This window comes from Poecilia reticulata, linkage group LG16 (assembly GCF_000633615.1).
Source record: "Poecilia reticulata strain Guanapo linkage group LG16, Guppy_female_1.0+MT, whole genome shotgun sequence".
Taxonomy (NCBI): domain Eukaryota; kingdom Metazoa; phylum Chordata; class Actinopteri; order Cyprinodontiformes; family Poeciliidae; genus Poecilia; species Poecilia reticulata.
Window position 1 is genome coordinate 10,957,996 of NC_024346.1, and position 21,262 is coordinate 10,979,257.

The following is a 21,262-nucleotide window of genomic DNA, read 5'->3' on the forward strand; positions in this document are numbered from 1 at the left end:
CTAAAGGTCACAGAGAGCATTGAAAACTGTCGTTGCAATACTGTAAAATCGTCCCAATATGCAGCTGCATGATGCTGCCATGTCAGAATGGACCAGAGTGTCTCAATGTTGAATCTGTGCTATGACAAATTAAGGCAGCTCTGTGGTCAAAAAGTTCTAGTTGGTGTACCTAATAAAGTGGCTGTTGCATATAGGTTCTTTTGTTCTGTGAAGATGAAGCTTAGAGTGTACTGAAGGGAAATGTCATAGTATAACCTTATTTTATCATTTCCATATTTGTTAAGGTGTGAAAAATTTAAACCTGAGCTTGAAAAAATGTCTACATTTCCAAACTCCCTTGTTTTTAATTATCTAAAAGACAAAAATGTAAGTTTAAAAAAATAAGTTGGTTTTTACACTGATTTATATTTTGATGACGTCTTTCATCTGTTATTTGTCACATCCACACTTTCGGCTCATTTATAATTTTGGTTTTGAGTTACAGAGTTGCACAGTGGGAGCACTGTTGCCTTACAAGAAGGTCCTCGGTTTGAATCCTGGCATGGAGTAACACACAGATTCTCCCTGTGCATGTGTGGGTTCTCTCTGGGTACTCCAACATCCTATCACAGTTTAAAAACGTGACTGTTTGGTTATTGGAGCCCCTAGTGCTTAGATGTGTATGCATGGTTGTTTGTCCTGTATGTCTGTGTGTTGTCTTGTGATGGACTGTCCAGGGTGAAACCCGCCTCTCACCCAAACATATTGTTTTAGATACCAAACAAGATAATAATTTTATTTTATTTTAAATATTGTTACCACATATCACAAAATGTGATTTAAACGGTTGAATGATTTGCAGATCATAACGATGATCAAACTCAACGTGGTAAATGTTTCAGAAATGTGTCTAAAATGTGTTCATTTGACATAATAAATTTATAGGAACCTTTATTACAGTTTATGTTATAATTCATATACATTTTGTCTTTATTTCTACCTAAAGCATCTTTTAGCTCATACTTTATCCAAAACTGATTAAGTTGCTAAACACTTTAAACTTACTATAAATTCGCTATCTTGTGTGATGTTTTAGGTGTCTCACATTACAATTAGGCATCATCTAATAACCCAAAATAGTCTAAAATTAGGAAAACATGACATTTCGATATTATTGGTGAATAATATCACCAATTATATCAATTTTATATGCAATTTACTTTCTTTTCTTCCTGCACTTACTTTTCAACAGAGATTTTGATATTGCAGTGCATTGATGACAAATGAGGAAAATGTGTAGTTATGGTTCACATCATTCAGATGTGAATCATACTCATTATTAATAGATTTTTGTGAAAAATTGAAATTTGATTTGAATCATAAACACTAATTGTTCCCCTTACCTTTGTCAAATCCATGAAACATAACAAAAGGCAGCACAGTTTAGCAGTATTTCAGCTCAGACCAAGGGATTTCCACAGATGAAGCAGCTCTTCAGTCCTGTTTGGGCTTCGCTGAATTTTATAATTCATGGCTTTCGCAATCTAATAATCCTTTAAAACAACTTTACTTTTAGGTATGATGTCTCATCTTTATTTTTGTGCTTTCAAGTGAAACTATTAAGTTTGTTGTCATAGGCAGATAGAAGAGCTGGAAGGAGCAAAAAAATAAATAAAGCTGCTAAATTCCCCCCAAAATGTTGGGAAAAAGTCCAGAAAGCCTAAAGAGCTGCTGATAATATCAACTTTCTAATGTTAAAACAGAAAAACGCTCGGTGGAAGGAAAATATAAAAAAACGCTTTAAAGTAACTTTAACACTCATCATCTTATTTTTTACTTTATCTTTTCCAGTCGGCCAGCATTCGGGAGGAGCGCGGCGACGAGGTGGAGGTGGAGCTCACAGACAGCCAGCGGAAGCTGACTCTGTCCAGGGAGGAGGTGCAACGCATGAACCCGCCGCGCTTCAGTAAGGTGGAGGACATGGCCGACCTCACCTGCCTCAACGAGGCCTCTGTGCTGCACAACCTCAGAGAGCGATACTACTCGGGCCTGATCTACGTGAGTGCATGAACGCTGCTCTGTGACGTTTACACCTGATGCACCGGAGCCAAGTCGCGTTGACTGTAACCGATGCGACCAGAAAGGACCAGTAAGGAGTCGGCTTACAGAGACGTTAGGCGTAGTAACAGGGATGTTCTCAGTTTCTGTTCCATAACAGTGGCCAAAATGTAGTTAGGAGATATGGTAGATGCAACAAGGCATTCATAAAATATGTATTATGACAGGATGTGCATTTAAAGCAGCATAATAATAAATGAATGTTACTAGATGTTGAAGTTCCTTTTAATGTGATGAATAATTCAGAAACAGTTTGGAGATAACTGATAAGCAGACAGATTATTGATGTCCCTTGGTGAGGTGTGTAACAATATGAGATAAGATACAATAGTGTGTATCAATCTTTTATGACTTGCAACTGGAGTGTATTATGAAAACATTACTGGCACCAATCTATCTCAAACTCACAGGCTGAACTTACTTCCTTATTTGTCAGGAGTCATCTCATTAAAGCAGTGAACTCAGTCATTCATGTATTGCCTTACAAAAGTAGTTACAATTTGAACTTTGGCACATTTTTTTTCACATTATAGATAAGGATTTCAATATATATTTTGGGTGGATTTTATGTGATAAATCAACACAGTAGTTCAGCTGCTGCAGTTGGAACACAAATCTCTTGACACGTTTCAAGTCTTTTGCAGCCTCCAAAAGATTTTTCTCCAGGATTGTTCTGTATTTGACTCGGTCCATCTTTTGCAATCAGTGTTGACCAACTTCCTTATTCCTGGTGAAGGAAATTATCATTACAGCATGATGTTGGCACCACCATGCTTCCCAGTGGGGGTGGCATATTCAGGTGGTAGTTCAGTGTTAACCCCAGAAGTTCAGTTTTGGTCCCAGTTGTTCACTATTTACTTATTAGTTGACTTTCAAAGACAGTTGGTTATACTGTATTTCATCAGAGCGATCAGAGTTAATTGGCATCGTTTTTTTTTACTTCACTTCAACGTTATGTTGGTCTGTCACATAAACATCCAATAAATTACACAAAGGTTTGTAGGAACATTTAGCTTCATAAGTTCTTTTGTAAGGCACTGCATGTTGAGCCATGTGTATCAGAGACTGAAAATAATTGCTTAATGTGATAGTTTTGAACTTCATGCTTGTGAAATAGTGACCAAACTGGTAGGAGATGCTGAGCGTCTCATGTTGGGAGCAGAATGCTTCCTTCTGGACAGTTCTCGTGTTTTGACAGTACAAAAGCTTAAAGCTGGAGGGAATAAGCCAAAAAACATCTCGTCACTGAAAGAGTGACTTTTCAGAAACAAAAGTATTTGTTTGCTTTCCATGAAAGGCAAATTTCCTGGCAGAAACTCAACATGCTATATTTCTAAGTTTTTTCTGTTTATTAAGCAAATGTTGTCTTGGTCAAACTTTTACGTTTGAGCAACGTAAACTAGACATTTCTCTGGGTTTAACATGCAGCGTAACCCTCTCTGTCCTGTCGTCTTTCAGACATATTCAGGGCTGTTCTGTGTGGTGGTGAACCCCTACAAAAACCTGCCCATCTACACAGAGTCCATCGTGGAGATGTATCGCGGCAAAAAGCGCCATGAGATGCCCCCGCACATCTACGCCATATCCGAGGCGGCCTACCGCAGCATGCTTCAAGGTAATCAACACACTGCGTGACCTGTGACTGACTCCTCGCTCCGTTTTGTTGCACGATATCCTCCGTGATCTTTGATCGCTTGGCCTCGACATGAATGCTATTTCAAGGCGTGGTCGATTCTTGACTTGTGGTTTGTTATCAAGACCTTTTAAAATTTAAAATAAACACGTGAGAGGATTTTCACGACTGCAGTGTTGAAGTGCAACACTCCCACCTATAAAAACCTGGATCCTGTGATTTGATTGTACATTTGATGTGGTGAGCGTTTTGTAACTCTACACGACTGGCTCCCCCCGCCCCTGCCCTGCTTGTCATGTTGATTTTACAAAACGAGACGGAGAGAATTCCCAGCAACCGCTCAAAAGCAGTTAAGGGTTTATTGTGCAATGCCTCTGCATGTCTAGCTGACATAATGGGACAGGACTGATGAGGCTCTGAGGCTTCAGTTGCCCTCCCTAAGGGGGTCGGGGGTGGCAACAGCTGTAGGTGTGTTACTACAGAGTTTAAACCTGTAGGACCAGTATGAATTCCTGCTAACCGAATGCGTGAGAATCTGCAAAAGCAAACAGCTCCGACGTCGCAAACGGTGTCCACCCACTGACTGCCAGCGCTGAGTGCGATACGGCTGCCTGGAGAGACCAGTTGAGCTGGTGAGCGGCTTGTCTCTCCCAGCGCTGTCATGTTAATGAGTGACTGGAACCAGAGTGTTAAATACAGAAACATCTGCTCAAAATCAGAAAGTGAAAGAAGTGCAAAATTATTTAGTTTTTAATGTCTGGGTAAATTCAACCTCAGATAGTTCATAAAATATGACTTGTTTGTTCATTTTGCTGTTTATTTAACTGTGCTTCTCTTTCACAGACAGAGAAGATCAGTCAATCCTTTGCACGTGAGTAACCTACACTCAGCCTCCAGCATGTCTCTCTGTGTTAATTCTCATTTGCCGAAATAAGGAGCATGCCTCTCGTCGTCTGACTATCAGCATGGGAGTGTCTGTCTCATTTCATATTTGGATTTGACTCCTTCAAAATCCGGACCATGCATTTCTAATTATTTTTCATTCAAGCTACACACAGGCATTATATCTGAAGCAGCTGTTCTTTTTCCTTCAGAATGTAACTTTAGTTTTGTAAAATCGTTGTCATAAATCAAAAGGAAGTGAAGAATAAAATCACAAGTTTAACCTGAGGCATGTCATGCGAATTTAACTTTGAACTCCTCACTTGTCTGTCTTCATTCCTGTCGTCCATGTCTCCCTGCCATAATCTTCCTGCCATTGTCAGATCCCTCAGTCTGCTGCCCCTTGATCTTTTTTCTGTCTCTACTTCCTTCAGTCAGTAGAGAGAGATCATATCCTCCACCTGCTTTCTGTTCAAACCTGTGATTTATCACACTCTGCGTGACCTCTGTGTTTGTTGTTTTGTTAGGTCGCTTGTTCCTTTGTATTCTGTTGCTCTAAAGTTATACATCATTCATGCTTCAGGCTGAATGTTTAGGAATTAGCCAACAGTGGTATTTGCTGTGTATGTTTTTTATACATATGCATGTGTGTGTTTGTGTTGCAGAGGTGAATCTGGAGCTGGGAAAACAGAAAACACCAAGAAAGTCATCCAGTATTTGGCTCACGTTGCCTCGTCTCATAAAGGTGGCACTTTGGGTAGAAACAAGGAAGCTGTACAGGTACGTTACCATAGAGATAGCCCATCCTACAGCAGGGATTGGGATTTGGGTTTAGTTGGGGATTCCAGTACTGATCATTCAAAAACGCTTCAGTCTACCACTTGGGATTGTATCAAGGTCCTTCCATAACATTTTTTTTTTTCTGAATATGCATCAAATCTGAATATAAAAGCACTATTACAGAATACTACTGTTTGATGCAAAAGATTCAGAAATTGTCTTAAATAATCCAAAATTGTTTGAAATCCACTTTTTCTCAAGCTCATTAAATTAGGTTATAGTTATAGATCTCTCTGAGTTGGAGTTCTTCTTTTTTCTGCATTTCTTCATTATTTCCTACCCTCGTTCCTTCTTGCGCTTTTTTCCTTTATTTTCTTCTTCCTCCTCTTTCCTCCTTTCTTGCCTCATGTTCAGATGGATGGTTCTCGGTCCCTAACGAGAGGCAGCACTCTGGCGAACAGGGTGAGTTATCTCTGTCCTGCTGCCATTTTATCCACCTTTGCTTCTGTCTCCCCCTTTGCTTCTGTCTGTCCTATTTTCTGCTTAATGAACCCCACAATGAGTCCAATAAAACTTAAAACATGTTAATGCCACTGCCAATGTTGTTCCTTATTAACAGTGTAGCTTTCTTCTGTGTATTCTTTACCTGTTTTTGTTGTTTTGATTGTTGTCTTATTTGTCTTTTTTTTGTTTGTTTGTTCATCCCATCCACACTTTTACCCATCCATGAATGTTCCCTCCTTATTATACCTCATTTGTTTCCACAATTCACCAGAGTTTACAATATGTGAGTATAAACATATTCAGCAAATTTTCTCTTGGGAAAATCACATTCTGTACCTGATCTGAATCCTAAACAAAGTGAAAATCATGTTTGTGAATTTTTACTTTTTCCTGACTTTTACCTGGTTTTCTAGATTGCCATATATTTCTACAATCTTCCTTTTAACTGGGTTTATGTTTGGTTTTACTTTTGCTTACTAAAGCCTTGTGTACGTGTTGGGCTGAGCTTTTTCTGCTGAAGATTTTCATGACTTTTGTAGCTGCACAGCACTTGTGAAAGAGTGCGGATTTGGGTGTGTGAATGGGTGTGGGTGAGATGCACATACTTCCATATTCTGTTTGCTCTGTTTTCTCAGTGTTTTTTCTGCCTTTGATGTTGATTGGTCTGCACATCCTGAGTATCTTTAAAGCATAAGCGCTCTGTGCAGCAAGGCTCTTTTAATTCCCATCTTTTGCTGCTGCATCAACGGCTGCTGCTGCATTGGCAACACAACAACTGCAGTAATGCATTGCAGCTTGTTTGAATCTTCCAGAATACTGCTTCTGTTTCTACGCTGCAGCCAGATCGCTCTTCTCAACCTTTTAGGTTGTCAAACTTTAGTCCTCGAGGGCCAGAGTCCTGAAAGGTTTAGATGTGTCTCTGCTTCCAAACACCTGAAATAAATAATTGGGGTTTTTGCTGAAGTCTGTAGTTTTTGATTCAGGTGTGTTGAATCAGTCACATCCAGAACTTGCACGGTACTGGCCCTTGAGAAATGGAGTCTCCCCCGTGATCAAGCTTGATGAGTGCTCTTTTTTCTTGATTGCTAATTCAATTAAGAGCAGTACATGCCTTTGGTTTGAGAATCATTTGTTCTTTTGTCTCAAAGTGATTTGGAGTAGATGTCATTTTCTTTGCAAAATGCATCAGTTTGTGTCTTTGTGCCATAGCAATTTTTTTTGTTAGCATCACAAATTAGTGCAGTGCCTTGCAGTATTCTTCCCCAAGAGCCTTTTCACATTTTGTCACATTACAACCACAAAGTTTAGTGTATTTCATTGGCATTTTATGTAATAGACCAACACAAAGTGGTGCGTACATTGTGTGAAAGTGAAAGGAAAATGACACATGGTTTTTAAAACTCGCATGCATTTTTATTCAGTAATCTTTACTGTTATTCCCCTTAAGAGCAAACCTATTCAGATGTAGTCGTTCTCTTAAGCTGCTTTCCAGCAATGTTACAACATTTGAACATCTCACACAGAACTTTTTAATTCATAGTCCAAAAATCAAATCCAGCGGCAAAAATCCACAGCCCAGGTGGGAGAATCTGTAAATAAGAGAAGCAAAATGCCAATGCCAAACTATCTGTCTGGTGGAAAACTAGCCCTGAACACACCAACCCAACAGTGAAACATGCAGATCAGAAGATTATGCTTATGTTGAGCAGTGATACAAAGGATGGTCAGAGTTGATGAGAAGATGGACAGGATGTAGATTTACAATCCTAACCACACTGTAGTGGAGTGGTTAAGATCATTTGATTGTTAGAATGGCCCAGTCAAAGTAAGATCTAAATTCATTGAATAATTTTCATAGAAGAATGGGCAGAAATTTCTATTTCTACAAAGTTTTGATACAGGGGGCTAAATACAAATGCACACCACACTTTTCAGATTTGAATGAGTAAAAAAAACTGTTAAGCATCATTTCCCAATCATTTTCCTTCTACTTCACAGTTATGTGCAACTTTGTATTCTTTTATCTAATAAAATATGTGTTTGTCTTCGTAACACGAGAAGATGTAAACAAATCAAGACATGGGAATACTTGAAAGGCACCATTGTTTAAATTTTTCATTTATAGTGGAAAGGCTCTACAGGAGCTACCATGTTTTTTGTTTTTTTTGCTGCTTTGAAGCTGATCAGGTCTGTCCATGTTTCCCAGGGTGAGCTGGAGAGACAGTTGCTGCAGGCCAACCCCATACTGGAGGCCTTTGGAAACGCTAAGACTGTTAAGAACGACAACTCCTCTAGATTTGTAAGATCTGTCTTTGGACAAACAGGAAATGTTGCACCGTTAGCATGCATCTTAAAACTGCTCTAACCTGCCCTATCGTCTCTTTCAGGGTAAATTCATCCGCATTAATTTTGACGTGGCAGGGTATATTGTCGGTGCCAACATTGAGACCTGTATCCTGACTTGTTTTGGATGTAAAATTGAAATGCATTGCTTTATCTAACACAGCTATATGTGCATAAAAGTTTGTAGCTCTCTAGAATCTCAATCTTGTTGGTTTTTACAACAAGCAGATTATAAGTGTTTTTCTTTTTTTTTTTGTTTTTTTTTGTTTTATAGGATTCAGATTATTGTCTAGTATAGAAAATCCTACTATTGCAACCCTGTTTTTCGCTGTTGGTGTCCCTAACAATAAAAATGTAGACCTCCTTGAAAAGTCTCGGGCCACCCGTCAGGCCAAGGATGAGAGGACCTTTCACATATTTTACCAGTTGCTATGTGGAGCTTCTGAAGAAACTAGAGGTGAGGGAAAAGTGCAAAGCTACTAAATATAAGCCAGTTTTGTTTAATTTAAATTATTTATTTTTGGAATTGAATCTATATTCTTTTCCGTTTCTCAGCGGAATTGCTTCTTGGAAGTGCGGATGACTATCGTTTCCTAAGCGGAGGCTCCATCCCTGTTCCTGGTCAGAGCGATGCAGAGAATTTCACGCAGACCATGGACTCTGTGGCGATAATGGGCTTCACTCCCGAGGAGTCAGTGTGTAAGAAAGAGCCTGACAGAGAGCAAGCATAGAAAATGTTTTATCTTGTTTGATTGCTTTTTAAATCCTTCCTGCTCTCTCTATGTTGTGTCCCCCTCCTCCAGCCATGCTGAAGGTGATCTCTGCCGTGCTGCAGTTTGGAAACATTTCCTTCACGAAGGAGAAGAATCACGATCAGGCCTCCATGCCCGACAACACGGCTGCTCAGAAGCTGTGCCATCTGCTGGGCATCAATGTAATGGAGTTCACCCGCGCCATCCTCACACCGAAGATCAAAGTTGGGAGAGAGTACGTGCAAAAAGCTCAGACAAAAGAACAGGTGAGATTTTAAATTATACTTAATAATAGCGGGAAATGGAAGAAAAATGATACATGGTTTTTGAATCAACCAGTTGCAAGTTTTTTACCTCAGTCAATGTTCTGCATGTTTTAAATGTGTTGCCGCTTCAACACAATCCAGAATCAGCTTCTCAGCGTATCATCAAGCTCTGCAGAAACCCATTTATGGAGAGCATCTGTTAACTCCACTTTTCAAGTCTTGCATCAGATTCTCAGTTAAATTTAGCTCTGCACTTTGGGCCATTTGAACACATGGATATGCTCTTGCAAAACATCCTATTGTGGCTTGTGCCGCATGTTTAGGGTGAGTGTGTCCTGCTGTAAGGTGAACATCTGCCTCGTTTTCAATCGAGTAGATTGTTCTCCAGTACTGCCCTGCATTTACTTCAAACCATTTTCCCATGAACCCTGACCAGCCCATGACAATGTTTGGCACATTTCCTTTTTGCATGTTGGCTAAAAAGTTCACATGAGCAATGGGTCTCCATCCCTTTATCCCCAACCTTTCTGCTGTGCTTTCTTGTCCTTCATTACTTTGTGCTAGTCTACCACATAAAATCCAGATAAACAAATTTTTTTTTGCATCATTGCTATATAATGAATCATATATGTCTGTTGTTCTAGGCTGACTTTGCCATTGAAGCGCTGGCGAAGGCAACATATGAACGTCTGTTCAGGTGGCTGGTCCACAGGATCAACAGAGCCCTGGACCGCAGGCAGAGACAAGGCGCGTCCTTCATTGGCATCCTCGATATAGCTGGATTTGAGATCTTCCAGGTAAATTCATGTGATGATGCAGAAATGTCGAAAGACGATGTCAGATTTTCCTAGCACTGATTCTGATTGCAGATGGGAGCATCACAAGCGACCATTTTTGTTATAATTATACTATGATGGACAGGTTTTGGATGCTATCTCATGAATCCTTGTTTTGTTTCCTGTGCAGCTGAACTCCTTTGAGCAGCTTTGCATCAACTACACCAACGAGAAGCTGCAACAGCTCTTCAACCACACCATGTTCATCCTGGAGCAGGAGGAGTACCAGAGAGAGGGCATCGAGTGGAACTTCATTGACTTCGGCCTCGACCTGCAGCCCTGCATTGACCTCATTGAGAGACCAGTACGTAGTAGCACACCCAAATTATATTTGTTTTTACAAAAAATACTTGCTGCTTGAAACATAAAGTTATCAACAACTGTTTGAAGAATTTTGAATTCATTAGTTAGAAATTTTCATTTCCTTGTGGGATCAATAAAGTATTTTTGAATTTGAGTAAACCCATATTTAATACTTAAACTATCAATATTCTATCTATTTAATTTTAATTACACCAGATGAACAATCATTATTTTTTTTAATTTGATCTAAAAGCAAGACTAGGATTAAAAAACATTAATTGACTTATAATTTATACAGTGAAAATTATGTTTATATGATACTTTGAACAGTTTTGCTTGCACACTGTCTAAGTTCAATATTCAAATTATTCCAGTTTGACTCCACTTACGAATACACAAAAGTTTACACAGAATACACATTTCTACTTGTTCTGGATTTGCACATTTTAAACTCTGATTTTTCCCTTATTTTAAAAATTTGCTCCTTAGTCTGAAACAATGTTTTAATATTTTCCGGTGATTGCCTATTGTTGTCTTTGTAAAGTATTAGAGCTGTCTGTAGTTTCACTACATCACTAAATTGTAATAATTTAGATTTTAGTATTTTCTAGATATCTCACCTTATAGGTTATACTTATTGCTCCTTTTTGTTACTGCGAATGGTGAATGTTTCCAGATAAAGTTAAGCAAGATGATCTTACTTAGCTTTCATTTGTCAGGCTCACCCACCTGGCGTTCTGGCGCTGCTGGATGAAGAGTGCTGGTTTCCCCGGGCAACGGATCGCACATTTGTGGAGAAGCTCTGTTCCGAACAAGGCAACCATTCAAAGTTCTACAAATCAAAGCAGCCACGTGGAGAAGCTGACTTCTCCATAATTCACTATGCAGGAAAGGTATATATTCTTCTTTCTTGTCCGCATTTTATATTATCATTTCTGTTCCTTCACACTTGTTCTGCCACTGTGTGGCGTCCTGATCTACAGGTGGACTACAAGGCGAATGATTGGTTAATAAAGAACATGGATCCTCTGAACGACAACGTGGCGTCTCTTCTTCATCAATCGTCGGATCATTTTGTGTCTGAACTCTGGAAGGAGGGTGAGACTAAACACTGCATAGAGCTTTGGGATTGTGGATTTCTGTATTTTGTTTTTTGCAATACAATTACAGAAAAATACTTTCATCCCCAGTCGGCCAATCACGTTCCAATTATTTTTCTGGTGAACAATGTATTAACTTTACTCCACTTCTCTTTACTCTTTTTTGTTTCCTCTTGTGTTCCTTCTTCTCGTCCTCTACCCGTTTGCTCTTCGGCCGTTTCCTCTTCTCTTCCCTCGGCACTACTTTGGTGCCCACTTCTTCCTGTCCTTCTTGTCTCGCCTCCAATGCTGTCCTGCTTCCTGCATCAGATATTCAAACTCTTCCTCGTGTGTACTTCTTTGACTCCTATGCCACTCTACAGACTAATGGCTCCGACAGTAGGTTTTATTTTTACCTCTTCTCTCCCAGTTTGTGTCGTTTTCTGGCTGCCCAGTTTGTGATTGTGGTGTGACGTTTATCGTTCTTTGCCCCGTCTTTTTCTTGTCAATATTAGTTTAGTTTGTGTGTGTGTGTGTGTGTGTGTGTGTGTGTGTGTGTGTGTGTGTGTGTGTGTGTGTGTGTGTGTGTGTTATGTGTGTGTGTAGTGGCTTTCAGGAATGTACACATCCCTGATAAGTTCCAGGTTTTTGAGTCTTAAGGTGTTCGCCAGTTTTAAAACATTTTCATTTTTTTCTAGCTTGGTTGTGGCGTATATCCTGCACAACCCAACTGAAATGAAAATAAGCCTGTTAGAAGGAAAAAATTTAAATAGTACAAAAACTGCAGTAAAGTGTTTTCATAAGTATGTATAACCTTTTAATAGATGTAACAATCTTACACCACTTAAAAGAATAATTGATCTGCTTTTCTTAACATTCCATTATAAAATAATGTCTCAAAAAATATTTGCACCCTTTTCAGTAAACACTTTAAAAAATCTCTGTTTGCATTACATCGATAAACCCGTTGTTTATAACAGCTGACCAAATTTTTGCAGGTTTCTGCTGGTATTTTGATGATTTGAGGTTGGAAGGTCTTCTTTCTATCACCCTAATCAGATCAAGTCAATAAAGGAAATATTGGTGAAATGAAAAGTTTATCTAGCACCTGCATATGTCCTGGGTGTCAATAATTTAAGTTTTAACCTTTTTACAGATAAATTGTTTAAATCCTTGGCAACCTCCCCTTTTAATTCCCCAGGATTAAGTAGGTAAATTTGACAAAGAAGTCTGAACTTTAGTTCAAGTTCATTCGATTCACTTTAATTAATGGCAGGTCTGAACTCGAGAAGACTGAACGTGAAATTAAAACCGTTTAAAGGTGTGAGCATTTAACCACTCGATTTCCCGCTCATTGATTTGTGGGGTTTTCAGTTGAATTGTGCAGGAAAAATGTTTCATTAGAGGTGGAAGAAGTTTGTAAACATTTTCTCAAAAATCTGGATATTTAACAACAATGTGTACATTTTTGAGAGTTGTAAATCTAGAATTTGACTTTTAGTACTTTTGCTGTGATTGTGGGATGTTGCCTTTGCGTTTGTACTGACGTTTGATTTCCTGTCATGTTGTGCAAGTAGAAGAGTGACAATATGTCTACAACTAGAAGCTTTTATTAAATTAATTTACCATTAGGCTGAAGGCAAAATTGATGCTTTCATTGTTTTCACAATCAAACAGCAAAAACCTGAATTTACTCTGGCGAGACGTTGTGTTGCAAATAGATCTGATTTCTTTTCCCTGTTTTTGAATTTAAATCAGTGGTTCTATAAATTTCTACTTTTAACCCTTAAATAAATAACAGCAAGCAAATATGTTTCATGAATTGTATCCATTTATGGCCTGTTGTTTTGAAATCTTGTTAAAATTAATTCATTTAGGGATCCTGAGGCAAATTTTCAGAATCACTCATTTAAATATTTTATTAGTCTGATTGTTGGTGTTTTGTTTATTTGGAAAATTTAGGTCAGTATGAAATAATTTTGCTATTATTGCATCTGATAGTACAGAGCATACTTTCTGCTCCAGATTAAATACTTTCTCCTTCAATCTGGACCAAGATGATGATTTTTGTATTTATTTATTTTTTTGATTTCCTTTATTCTCTCCTAAATTAATGGATCTGTTTAATAATTAACAAGAAGACATAAATTAGTTGCTAAGTATTAAGAGTTTCTACATGCCTCATTGTTGCCTGAGGAGACTTTCACAGAGTCGGGTCAAAACCAGAATAAATCACTTTTATGCAGACGTTCCATGCCTGTCTGAACAAGTCCAACGCTAACAGGTTTAGCATGACAGGCTGTATTAATGTCTATGTGTGTCTTTCACCAACTGCTGTTGATACTTTCTTTGGATCGATTTCAGCTACAAATCCACATAATTTCACTATTTGTGTCAACAGCAGCCTCTCCTGGCTTTGTTGCACTAATGTGTGTTACGAAACGTTTACAGCACCTTCTAAGCCTGTTTGCATCCTCTTGCTAAAAATGTGTAGAAAGCTTTAATGTAAATGAATAGTTTATAACCAGCAACATAAACGCATTCTGAAAAGTTTTATAAAGTCTAATTCTTGATTTTTGGTCATTTGTTCACTGATCAAAACTCCAATATTATAAAATGTGCCAGTAAATGTCAATGGAGCCGCATCACGGCAGCTAAATTCTGGGAAACTGAGACGCGGCTCTCTGCTCACATCCAGTCGACAGGATTGTGGGTCTGGACCAGGTGTCGACAGGAGAGAGCAGCGGATCCGTTCCGTTTGGAGCCGCTGGGCTGAAGACGAAGAAGGGGATGTTCCGGACCGTTGGTCAGCTCTACAAAGAGTCCCTGACCAAGCTGATGGCCACCCTCAGGAACACCAACCCCAACTTCCTGCGGTGCATTATCCCCAACCACGAGAAGAGGGTGAGACCTCCAGCTCCAGATCAGGCAGACAAAAGATGAGAGCAAGGGAAAATATCTGACCTTTCTTCCTGCCTTACGTCTCCGCAGGCTGGCAAACTGGCACCGCACCTCGTTTTGGACCAGCTGAGGTGTAACGGCGTTCTGGAGGGAATCCGTATCTGCAGACAGGGTTTCCCCAACCGCATCCCATTCCAGGAGTTCAGACAGAGGTGTGGATTTATAACTCTGCTCCACAAGTTTTTAATCAACAAATTAAAAGCGTTTCATCGCCATCTGTCACTCTTCCTGTCTGTCATCGTCGTTGTTTCTCTTGGACAAACATTTTTGTATTTGTCTCCAGATATGAGATTCTTACTCCCAACGCTATCCCTCGCACCTTCATGGACGGCAAACAGGCGTCAGAGCTAATGGTAGGTGACATTTTACACACCAGAACCTCACAGAGAGGTGTGAGACAAGCTGACTGATGGTTGCTGTTGTCGTTCAGATCAATGCTTTGGAGCTGGATCCCAACCTGTACAGGGTGGGTCAGAGTAAAGTCTTCTTCAGAGCCGGAGTCCTGGCTCACCTAGAGGAAGAGAGAGACCTGAAGATCACAGACACCATCATACGCTTCCAGAGCGCCTCCAGAGGGTTTCTAGCTCGCAAGTAAGGCTTTACCTAGCTGCACAGAAAGCAGAGAGAGATTTTAACAAGATTAATTAATCTGACTTGGCTAAAAATTTAAATCTTGTGTGCAAAAATAAAAGAAATTACTTGCAACGCAACCAAACTGGTCCCTTAAATGATGACTTTGATTCCTTGTGGGTGTTAATTTATTTTATTTTTTACATTACTATACACCATAGACACTACTGGATATATTAATATTACAGAACATAGTTTCACATATGGCTGAGTGAAATGGCTTGAAAGTTAAATCTCAGATTTTTGTTCACATCAGATCCGATTTCTGATTTTTGTTTTGCCCGACTTTTCTAAAAAAATTATATTTTCAAAAAGTGACTTTTGTTTCAGTAATCCCTTCTGTGAGTTGTATGACATAGTATTAGGGCCAGGCTATGAGAAATATTGCTTAATTATGAGGAGATAGTCTTTTACTAGGAGAACATCTTAAAATGACCAGAAAAAAATATTTTAATGAGGAAAAAATGTGATAATTTTCTTTCGCTATTTTTGGTGTTCTCATAAAATTACGATTTCATTCTCCTAATATTAACACTTCTTGTAATGTTAACAGTTTATTCTACTGTCATATGACTTTATCGTCATATTACTATGAGTGTATTCTTGTAACTTTATGAATTTATTCTCGTTAAAAAAAAAAAAAAACATAGCCTGACCATTATATTTTGCTGTAGAGTTGACCTGAATTTAAAATCCAAACAAAAAAGAATTTGTTAAAACGCTTTTCAAGCAAGATGGCGTCCTTGGACGTAAACTATGGAAACTCAAGGAGCGGATTGGTGAAAAAAAAATCCATATTCTGGCTTCAAAAAACAAAAATTAAGTTAATCTAGTTTCATGTGTGAATATAAAGCTGATTTAATAAGCTTGCCCCAAACTGGACCGCCTCACAAAACCTGGGAAACAATTAAGTCAAGATTCTGTTTGTCAGAACCTGAATGTGGTGTGTTGCATTGCAGCAAGAAAGTTGTGGGTTCAAATCCCGCCTGGGGATTTTCCACATAGCGTTTGCAAGTGAAAACTTGTAAAAATCTTGGTTGATTATCTTTTCACCTGACTACAATGAGCTATTCCTGGTAAATGTGACACTAACACGTCAACATTAAGTAAATATTTGTCAGGAGGCGTGGTGGAGCACAGGTCAAAACATTTAGTCAGCTGTTGACTAATGGGCATTTAAATACATAATAGTATGATTTAGATCCAGACTGATGAATGAGGGCAGCCTCTCTATGATGGGTTTTGTGGTTGACTCTGACTGTTTGTTCTTGTTTCAGGGCCTTTATGAAGAAGCAGCAGCAGCTGAGCGCTCTGAGGGTGATGCAGAGGAACTGTGCTGCGTACCTCAAACTCAGGAACTGGCAGTGGTGGCGGCTGTTTACAAAGGTGCACACAGATCACAGCTCTGACACACTATACTCTGACATTATTATTAGATGATGCCATATTTCACTGCGTCTTGCTAAACCTACTTACTTGAATGTTAAATTGCTTACCTCGTAAAAGTATTTGCTGTAAGTCCACAAATACACCCAACACTTCTGCTGCTCATCACCGCCTTCTTTCTTCTTCAAAAGGCTTTTGATTAAATGACAAGTTTGGTTTGCATCCATGTCTGTCTGTGCAGCCGACGGCACAGCAGCCTATCATAATTTTTACAGTGAAATCAACTAAATGATAGCAATATTAGGTCACCTACTGTCACCTACTTCACCTACTTTTTGAAGAAGATTTAGTTAACACACACAACAGTTTGTTTTGATGAGACAACAGGGTGGGTAGTTGCCTGTAATTATATAATTACTGTCAAAAATCTGGAGTTTGACTCAAGAGTTGTGGTTTGTGTTTTGTGGCCACCAGGTGAAGCCGTTGCTGCAGGTGACCCGCCAGGATGAGGAGATCCAAGCCAGAGAGTCGGAGATCCACAAGGCCAAGGAGAACCTCACCCGAGTGGAGCAGGAATACTCTGAGCTGGACAGGAAGCACGCTCAGGTGCAAACAGACCTCCTCTTTGTTTCTACTCTGGTCTGAGAGTTTACTTTCCACCGTGACTCACTCCTCACTCATCACTCATACTCCCACTCCTCTAGCTGATAGAGGAAAAGGCAGTGCTGGCCGACCAGCTGCAGGCAGAGGCAGAGCTCTTTGCAGAGGCGGAGGAGATGCGGGCCAGGTTAGCCAGCCGGAAACAGGAGCTGGAGGAGGTTCTGAGCGAAATGGAGAGCCGGCTGGTGGAGGAGGAGGAGAGGGGAGCGCAGCTGGGCAATGAGAAGAAGAGGCTGCAGCAGAATGTACAGGTAATAGACGTGCAACTACAATCCTTTGAAGAAACTATCAGTGGATGCTGGACAGGATGATTAAACAGACCTGGTGTTTGTTCAGGACCTGGAGGAGCAGCTAGAGGAGGAGGAAAGTGCCAGACAGCGCCTCCTGCTGGAGAAGGTTACCTTGGAGACCAAAGCGAAGAGTTTGGAGGCAGACCTCCTGACTGCCGTGGAGCAGAGAGACCGACTCAGCAAGGTCAGCTTCACATTGCACTGGAGGCTATGTACTTTGCACATTTAAGATGTCCGTCTCAATGTAAACAAAAAGTTGATGAAAACAGACTTTACAGGCTACCTCATATACAAAATTCACTATTTGCACATTTTTATACTTCCATTTGGGTTTCAAAAGCTTCTAAAAACAGTAAAGCACCTAAAAAAGCCATCAATAAGTTAATGATTTTGATGTCTGGAAAATGAACTGTTTCAAAATCCTCCCGATTGTTGAATCACACTGGCCCGTTACCTAGCAACCCAAGCTCCAGCACGTTTGGTCAGCTGGCTTTAATGGCTTAAGCTGTAAAATTAGTTTTGTTGTTAACTTACCACCCAGAGACCACTTGCTGCATTCTTGTTGGTTGTACTGGAAGCACCACTTCTGCTTTTCAAAGATGTAAGGTTGTATAATTGCGCATCTGTTTGCAGCAACGTAAACCCTGAGTTAGTAGGACATGGCCATCAGCAGCTTATTTGGATTTAAAGTGACAAAAAGAACAAAAACAGCTCATTCTGAAAGGAGCTCAAAATAGACAGAACTGACCAGACTGAAATCTCATTATCTAAGAATTATTTTGTGCAAAAAAATGCATGTTTTGTATAGCCAATAGATCTATTCTAACCTGTCTGAGAAAGTTTAATAGATCACTTTTCTGATGTAATTAGTAAAAATAAATTGTAATACCTGTAATAGTCACATGTGTTTATATGTAGATAGTTGTGTTTTCTCAAAAAGGATCCCATGAGAAAATGTACAAAGGAAAAAGTATTTAGACCATGAAAAACATTTAAACTTACATATTATTTCAATAAGTGTCATGTACATTTTCCTGACATTTTTCCTGATTGTGTCTGAGCAGGAGAAAAAGCTGCTGGAGGAACATTTGAGTGAAGTGACTGACCAACTCACTGAGGAGGAGGAGAAGACTAAAAGCCTTAACAAACTTAAGAACAAGCAGGAGGCCGTCATTGCTGATCTAGAAGGTAGATATCGTCATCCGTTCCCATTGCTCCTTCGAGTCTAAAAGACTTGTTGCTGTATGTTCAGTCACATTTTGAATCCTGCTGTTCCAGAGCAGAAACATTTTATATCAGCCTTGTTATTGTTGGTACCATTTGGAGGTTAGTACTCAATCAGTTGCTCAGTGATTCAAAAGTTGATCTTGCTTTGTGCCCGGTCCCTTTGCAGAACGTCTAAAACGTGAGGAGCAGGGCCGGCTAGAGCAGGAGAAGTGGAAGAGGAGGATGGAGAGCGACTCGTTGGAGACCCAGGAGCAGCTGTCGGACCTGGGCATGCTGACCGCCGAGCTCAGAGGAACCCTGGCTCAGAAGGAGAAGGAGATCACCACCCTGCAGGGCCGGTGAGACTCAGCATAATAATAATAATACAAACATCCTGTGAGAAATTTTGAATAATTTTCATTTTCTATTAATTCTCTGTCAGGTTGGAAGAAGAAGGAGCACGCCGTGCTGAAGCTCAGAGATCTCTCAGGGAGGCCTTGTCGCAAGTGTCTGAGCTAAAGGAGGAGGTGGAAAATGAGCGAGGGATGAGGGAAAGAGCTGAGAAACAGAGAAGAGACCTGGGAGAGGAGCTGGAAGCTCTGAGAACCGAGCTGGAGGACACGCTGGACACCACGGCTACACAACAAGAGCTCAGGTAAATACAGGCAAACTGGAACTTCTGAATACACATTTAGTTAGTTTAGCATCTGGCAAATTGTGTCTTGAAAATATTTCACAGGGTTTGTCCTTGGAAATGCTTGAAATTCATTTAGGTGTTTGTAAAGTGCCTGATTTCTGTCTAAAGTCCCTGAAAGTTACTGATATTCAAACCACACAGATTGGTAATAAAGTGCAATCTCTTGTTAGATTAAAAGCGTAAATGTAGGGATGCAGTTGTGGCGTAGGCAGTACAATGTGTTATCCATGTACAGAGACCTCTGTGATGCGGTTGGTGACAGGTTCAAGTCCCAACCTGTTGACCTTTGCCACACGTCTCCTCCCTTCTCTCACAGCCCACCTTCCTGTCAATCTACTGAAAAATGAAGGCAACTAGAGCCAGAAAAAATCCTTAAAACCAAAAAAAAGCCTAGATTTGGAAAGTGGTATTTACAGTCAAAATCAGATATTTTCACACACCTAATAAAAAGACACATGACATTTATTCCTCATTGTCTGAAGTTAAATTTGACGAAACGTCCCGTGTTTTAGGTCAGTTAAAGTCACAGAAATTAATTTATGAGACCTAAAATTTTGTTACAATTCAAAATGTATTTTTCAGTTAATTTGTATTGTTTTTATCTCCAATGTGTGGTGCTGAAAAATTTGAAAATATACCTTGAAAATGCTTGAAAAGTTTTTACTGCAGGAAAAGCGTACGAACCCTGTTTTTAGTAAGGTGCTGCATGGGGTTATCTTCACACACAAGTAGTGCATGAAAAATGCAAAAATCAGTAGATGCAACAGGCGTGCAGTAGATTGGCATATACGCATTCATGTGCAGAGGAAAGAAAAGAGGAAATGTTTTCTGTTTTTCCTTATTGAGAGCCTTATAAAGGAAACTGTCCAGATTTTGCACAGTAAGCTACTACTGGCTATTGTCAACAATCCTACCTGTCCACAGATCTCGGCGGGAGGCGGAGCTAAGCGAGCTGCAGCGATGTGTTGAAGAGGAGACGCGTCGCCACGAGGTCCAGCTCTCGGAGCTCAGGATCAAACACAGCGCAGCCATAGACAACCTGCAGGAGCAACTGGACAACAGCAAGAGGGTAGGAAACACACACATACCAACATATCCATATGTAAACATGCACTGTTACCAGAGATGAGTAGTAATTAGTTACATTTACTTGAATATAACAACTTTTATTAAAAATGTACTTTTAAGAGTGTTTTTATTGTGCTTACTTTTTACTTTTGCTTGAGTCATTTTATTATAAAGTATCTCTGCTCTTAATTGAGTAAAGTTTTTGCATGCACTACCGGCTGTAGTAACCAGAAATTCACCAGACACAAACCTGCAGTCTTTGTTAAAGTTTCATACGTTTTAAATTGAAAGAAATTGATTTTGAAAAATGTTTCTATTGCCTGATGTAGTTATTTTGTAATTATACTATTTATATGAATCATTTTCATTTTGGTCTTTAAAATACCAAAATTTCCACATAACTTTATATTTTTATCCGTCTGATGTTATTTTTAAATACTGACTCAGTACTTCACAAAACATTTTCACTCTTACTTCATTCATTTCTTGGACAGCTACTTTTCACTTTAACTTGAGTAAAAATATGTTGAAGTAGTGCTACTTGAGTACAATCTTTGACTTCTCTAGCCGCCTCTGATCGTTGCCTGCTGTGGCGTTTCCTTCAGGCTCGTCAGTCCCTGGAGAAGGCCAAAACTGTCCTGGAGGAGGAGCGGCAGAATTTGACCGAGGAAATCAAGAACCTCCAGACGAGCCGCTCGGAGAGCGAGCGAGGCCGGAAGAGGGCCGATGGTCAGCTGCAGGAGCTCAGCGCTCGCCTGGCTCAGGCCGACAGGGAACGCGAGGACAGGGAGGAGCGCATGCACAAGCTGCAGGTGCAGTAACACACCCGTCACTGATGCTATGTGTTCATCTAATGTCTCCCCTCTGTTCAGACACTTTTTGGGTGTTA

The 21,262-nt window shown here is 39.8% G+C and overlaps 1 protein-coding gene across 7 annotated transcripts in view; it reads left to right on the forward strand.

Annotated features, from left to right (window-relative positions):
* Positions 1–21,262, forward strand: part of myh14 (myosin, heavy chain 14, non-muscle) — a 37,749-nt gene that overhangs the window by 6,085 nt on the left and 10,402 nt on the right. For 2 of the 7 annotated variants that reach the window (XM_008431597.2, XM_008431605.2), the window contains exons 3-31: positions 1,831–2,037; positions 3,556–3,712; positions 4,574–4,601; positions 5,278–5,392; positions 5,807–5,854; positions 6,168–6,179; positions 8,103–8,195; positions 8,284–8,347; positions 8,598–8,696; positions 8,795–8,938; positions 9,043–9,257; positions 9,902–10,054; positions 10,224–10,397; positions 11,116–11,289; positions 11,380–11,494; positions 11,806–11,874; positions 14,174–14,379; positions 14,467–14,588; positions 14,720–14,789; positions 14,867–15,027; positions 16,344–16,452; positions 16,927–17,058; positions 17,157–17,363; positions 17,449–17,586; positions 18,467–18,590; positions 18,796–18,967; positions 19,051–19,263; positions 20,230–20,374; positions 20,979–21,185. In XM_008431597.2, coding sequence (XP_008429819.1) covers positions 1,831–2,037; positions 3,556–3,712; positions 4,574–4,601; positions 5,278–5,392; positions 5,807–5,854; positions 6,168–6,179; positions 8,103–8,195; positions 8,284–8,347; positions 8,598–8,696; positions 8,795–8,938; positions 9,043–9,257; positions 9,902–10,054; positions 10,224–10,397; positions 11,116–11,289; positions 11,380–11,494; positions 11,806–11,874; positions 14,174–14,379; positions 14,467–14,588; positions 14,720–14,789; positions 14,867–15,027; positions 16,344–16,452; positions 16,927–17,058; positions 17,157–17,363; positions 17,449–17,586; positions 18,467–18,590; positions 18,796–18,967; positions 19,051–19,263; positions 20,230–20,374; positions 20,979–21,185 — 3,873 coding nt within the window. The remainder of the gene's footprint in view (positions 1–1,830; positions 2,038–3,555; positions 3,713–4,573; positions 4,602–5,277; positions 5,393–5,806; positions 5,855–6,167; positions 6,180–8,102; positions 8,196–8,283; positions 8,348–8,597; positions 8,697–8,794; positions 8,939–9,042; positions 9,258–9,901; positions 10,055–10,223; positions 10,398–11,115; positions 11,290–11,379; positions 11,495–11,805; positions 11,875–14,173; positions 14,380–14,466; positions 14,589–14,719; positions 14,790–14,866; positions 15,028–16,343; positions 16,453–16,926; positions 17,059–17,156; positions 17,364–17,448; positions 17,587–18,466; positions 18,591–18,795; positions 18,968–19,050; positions 19,264–20,229; positions 20,375–20,978; positions 21,186–21,262) is intronic. The other 5 variants (XM_008431602.2, XM_008431599.2, XM_008431600.2 and 2 more) reach the window with 5 other exon arrangements.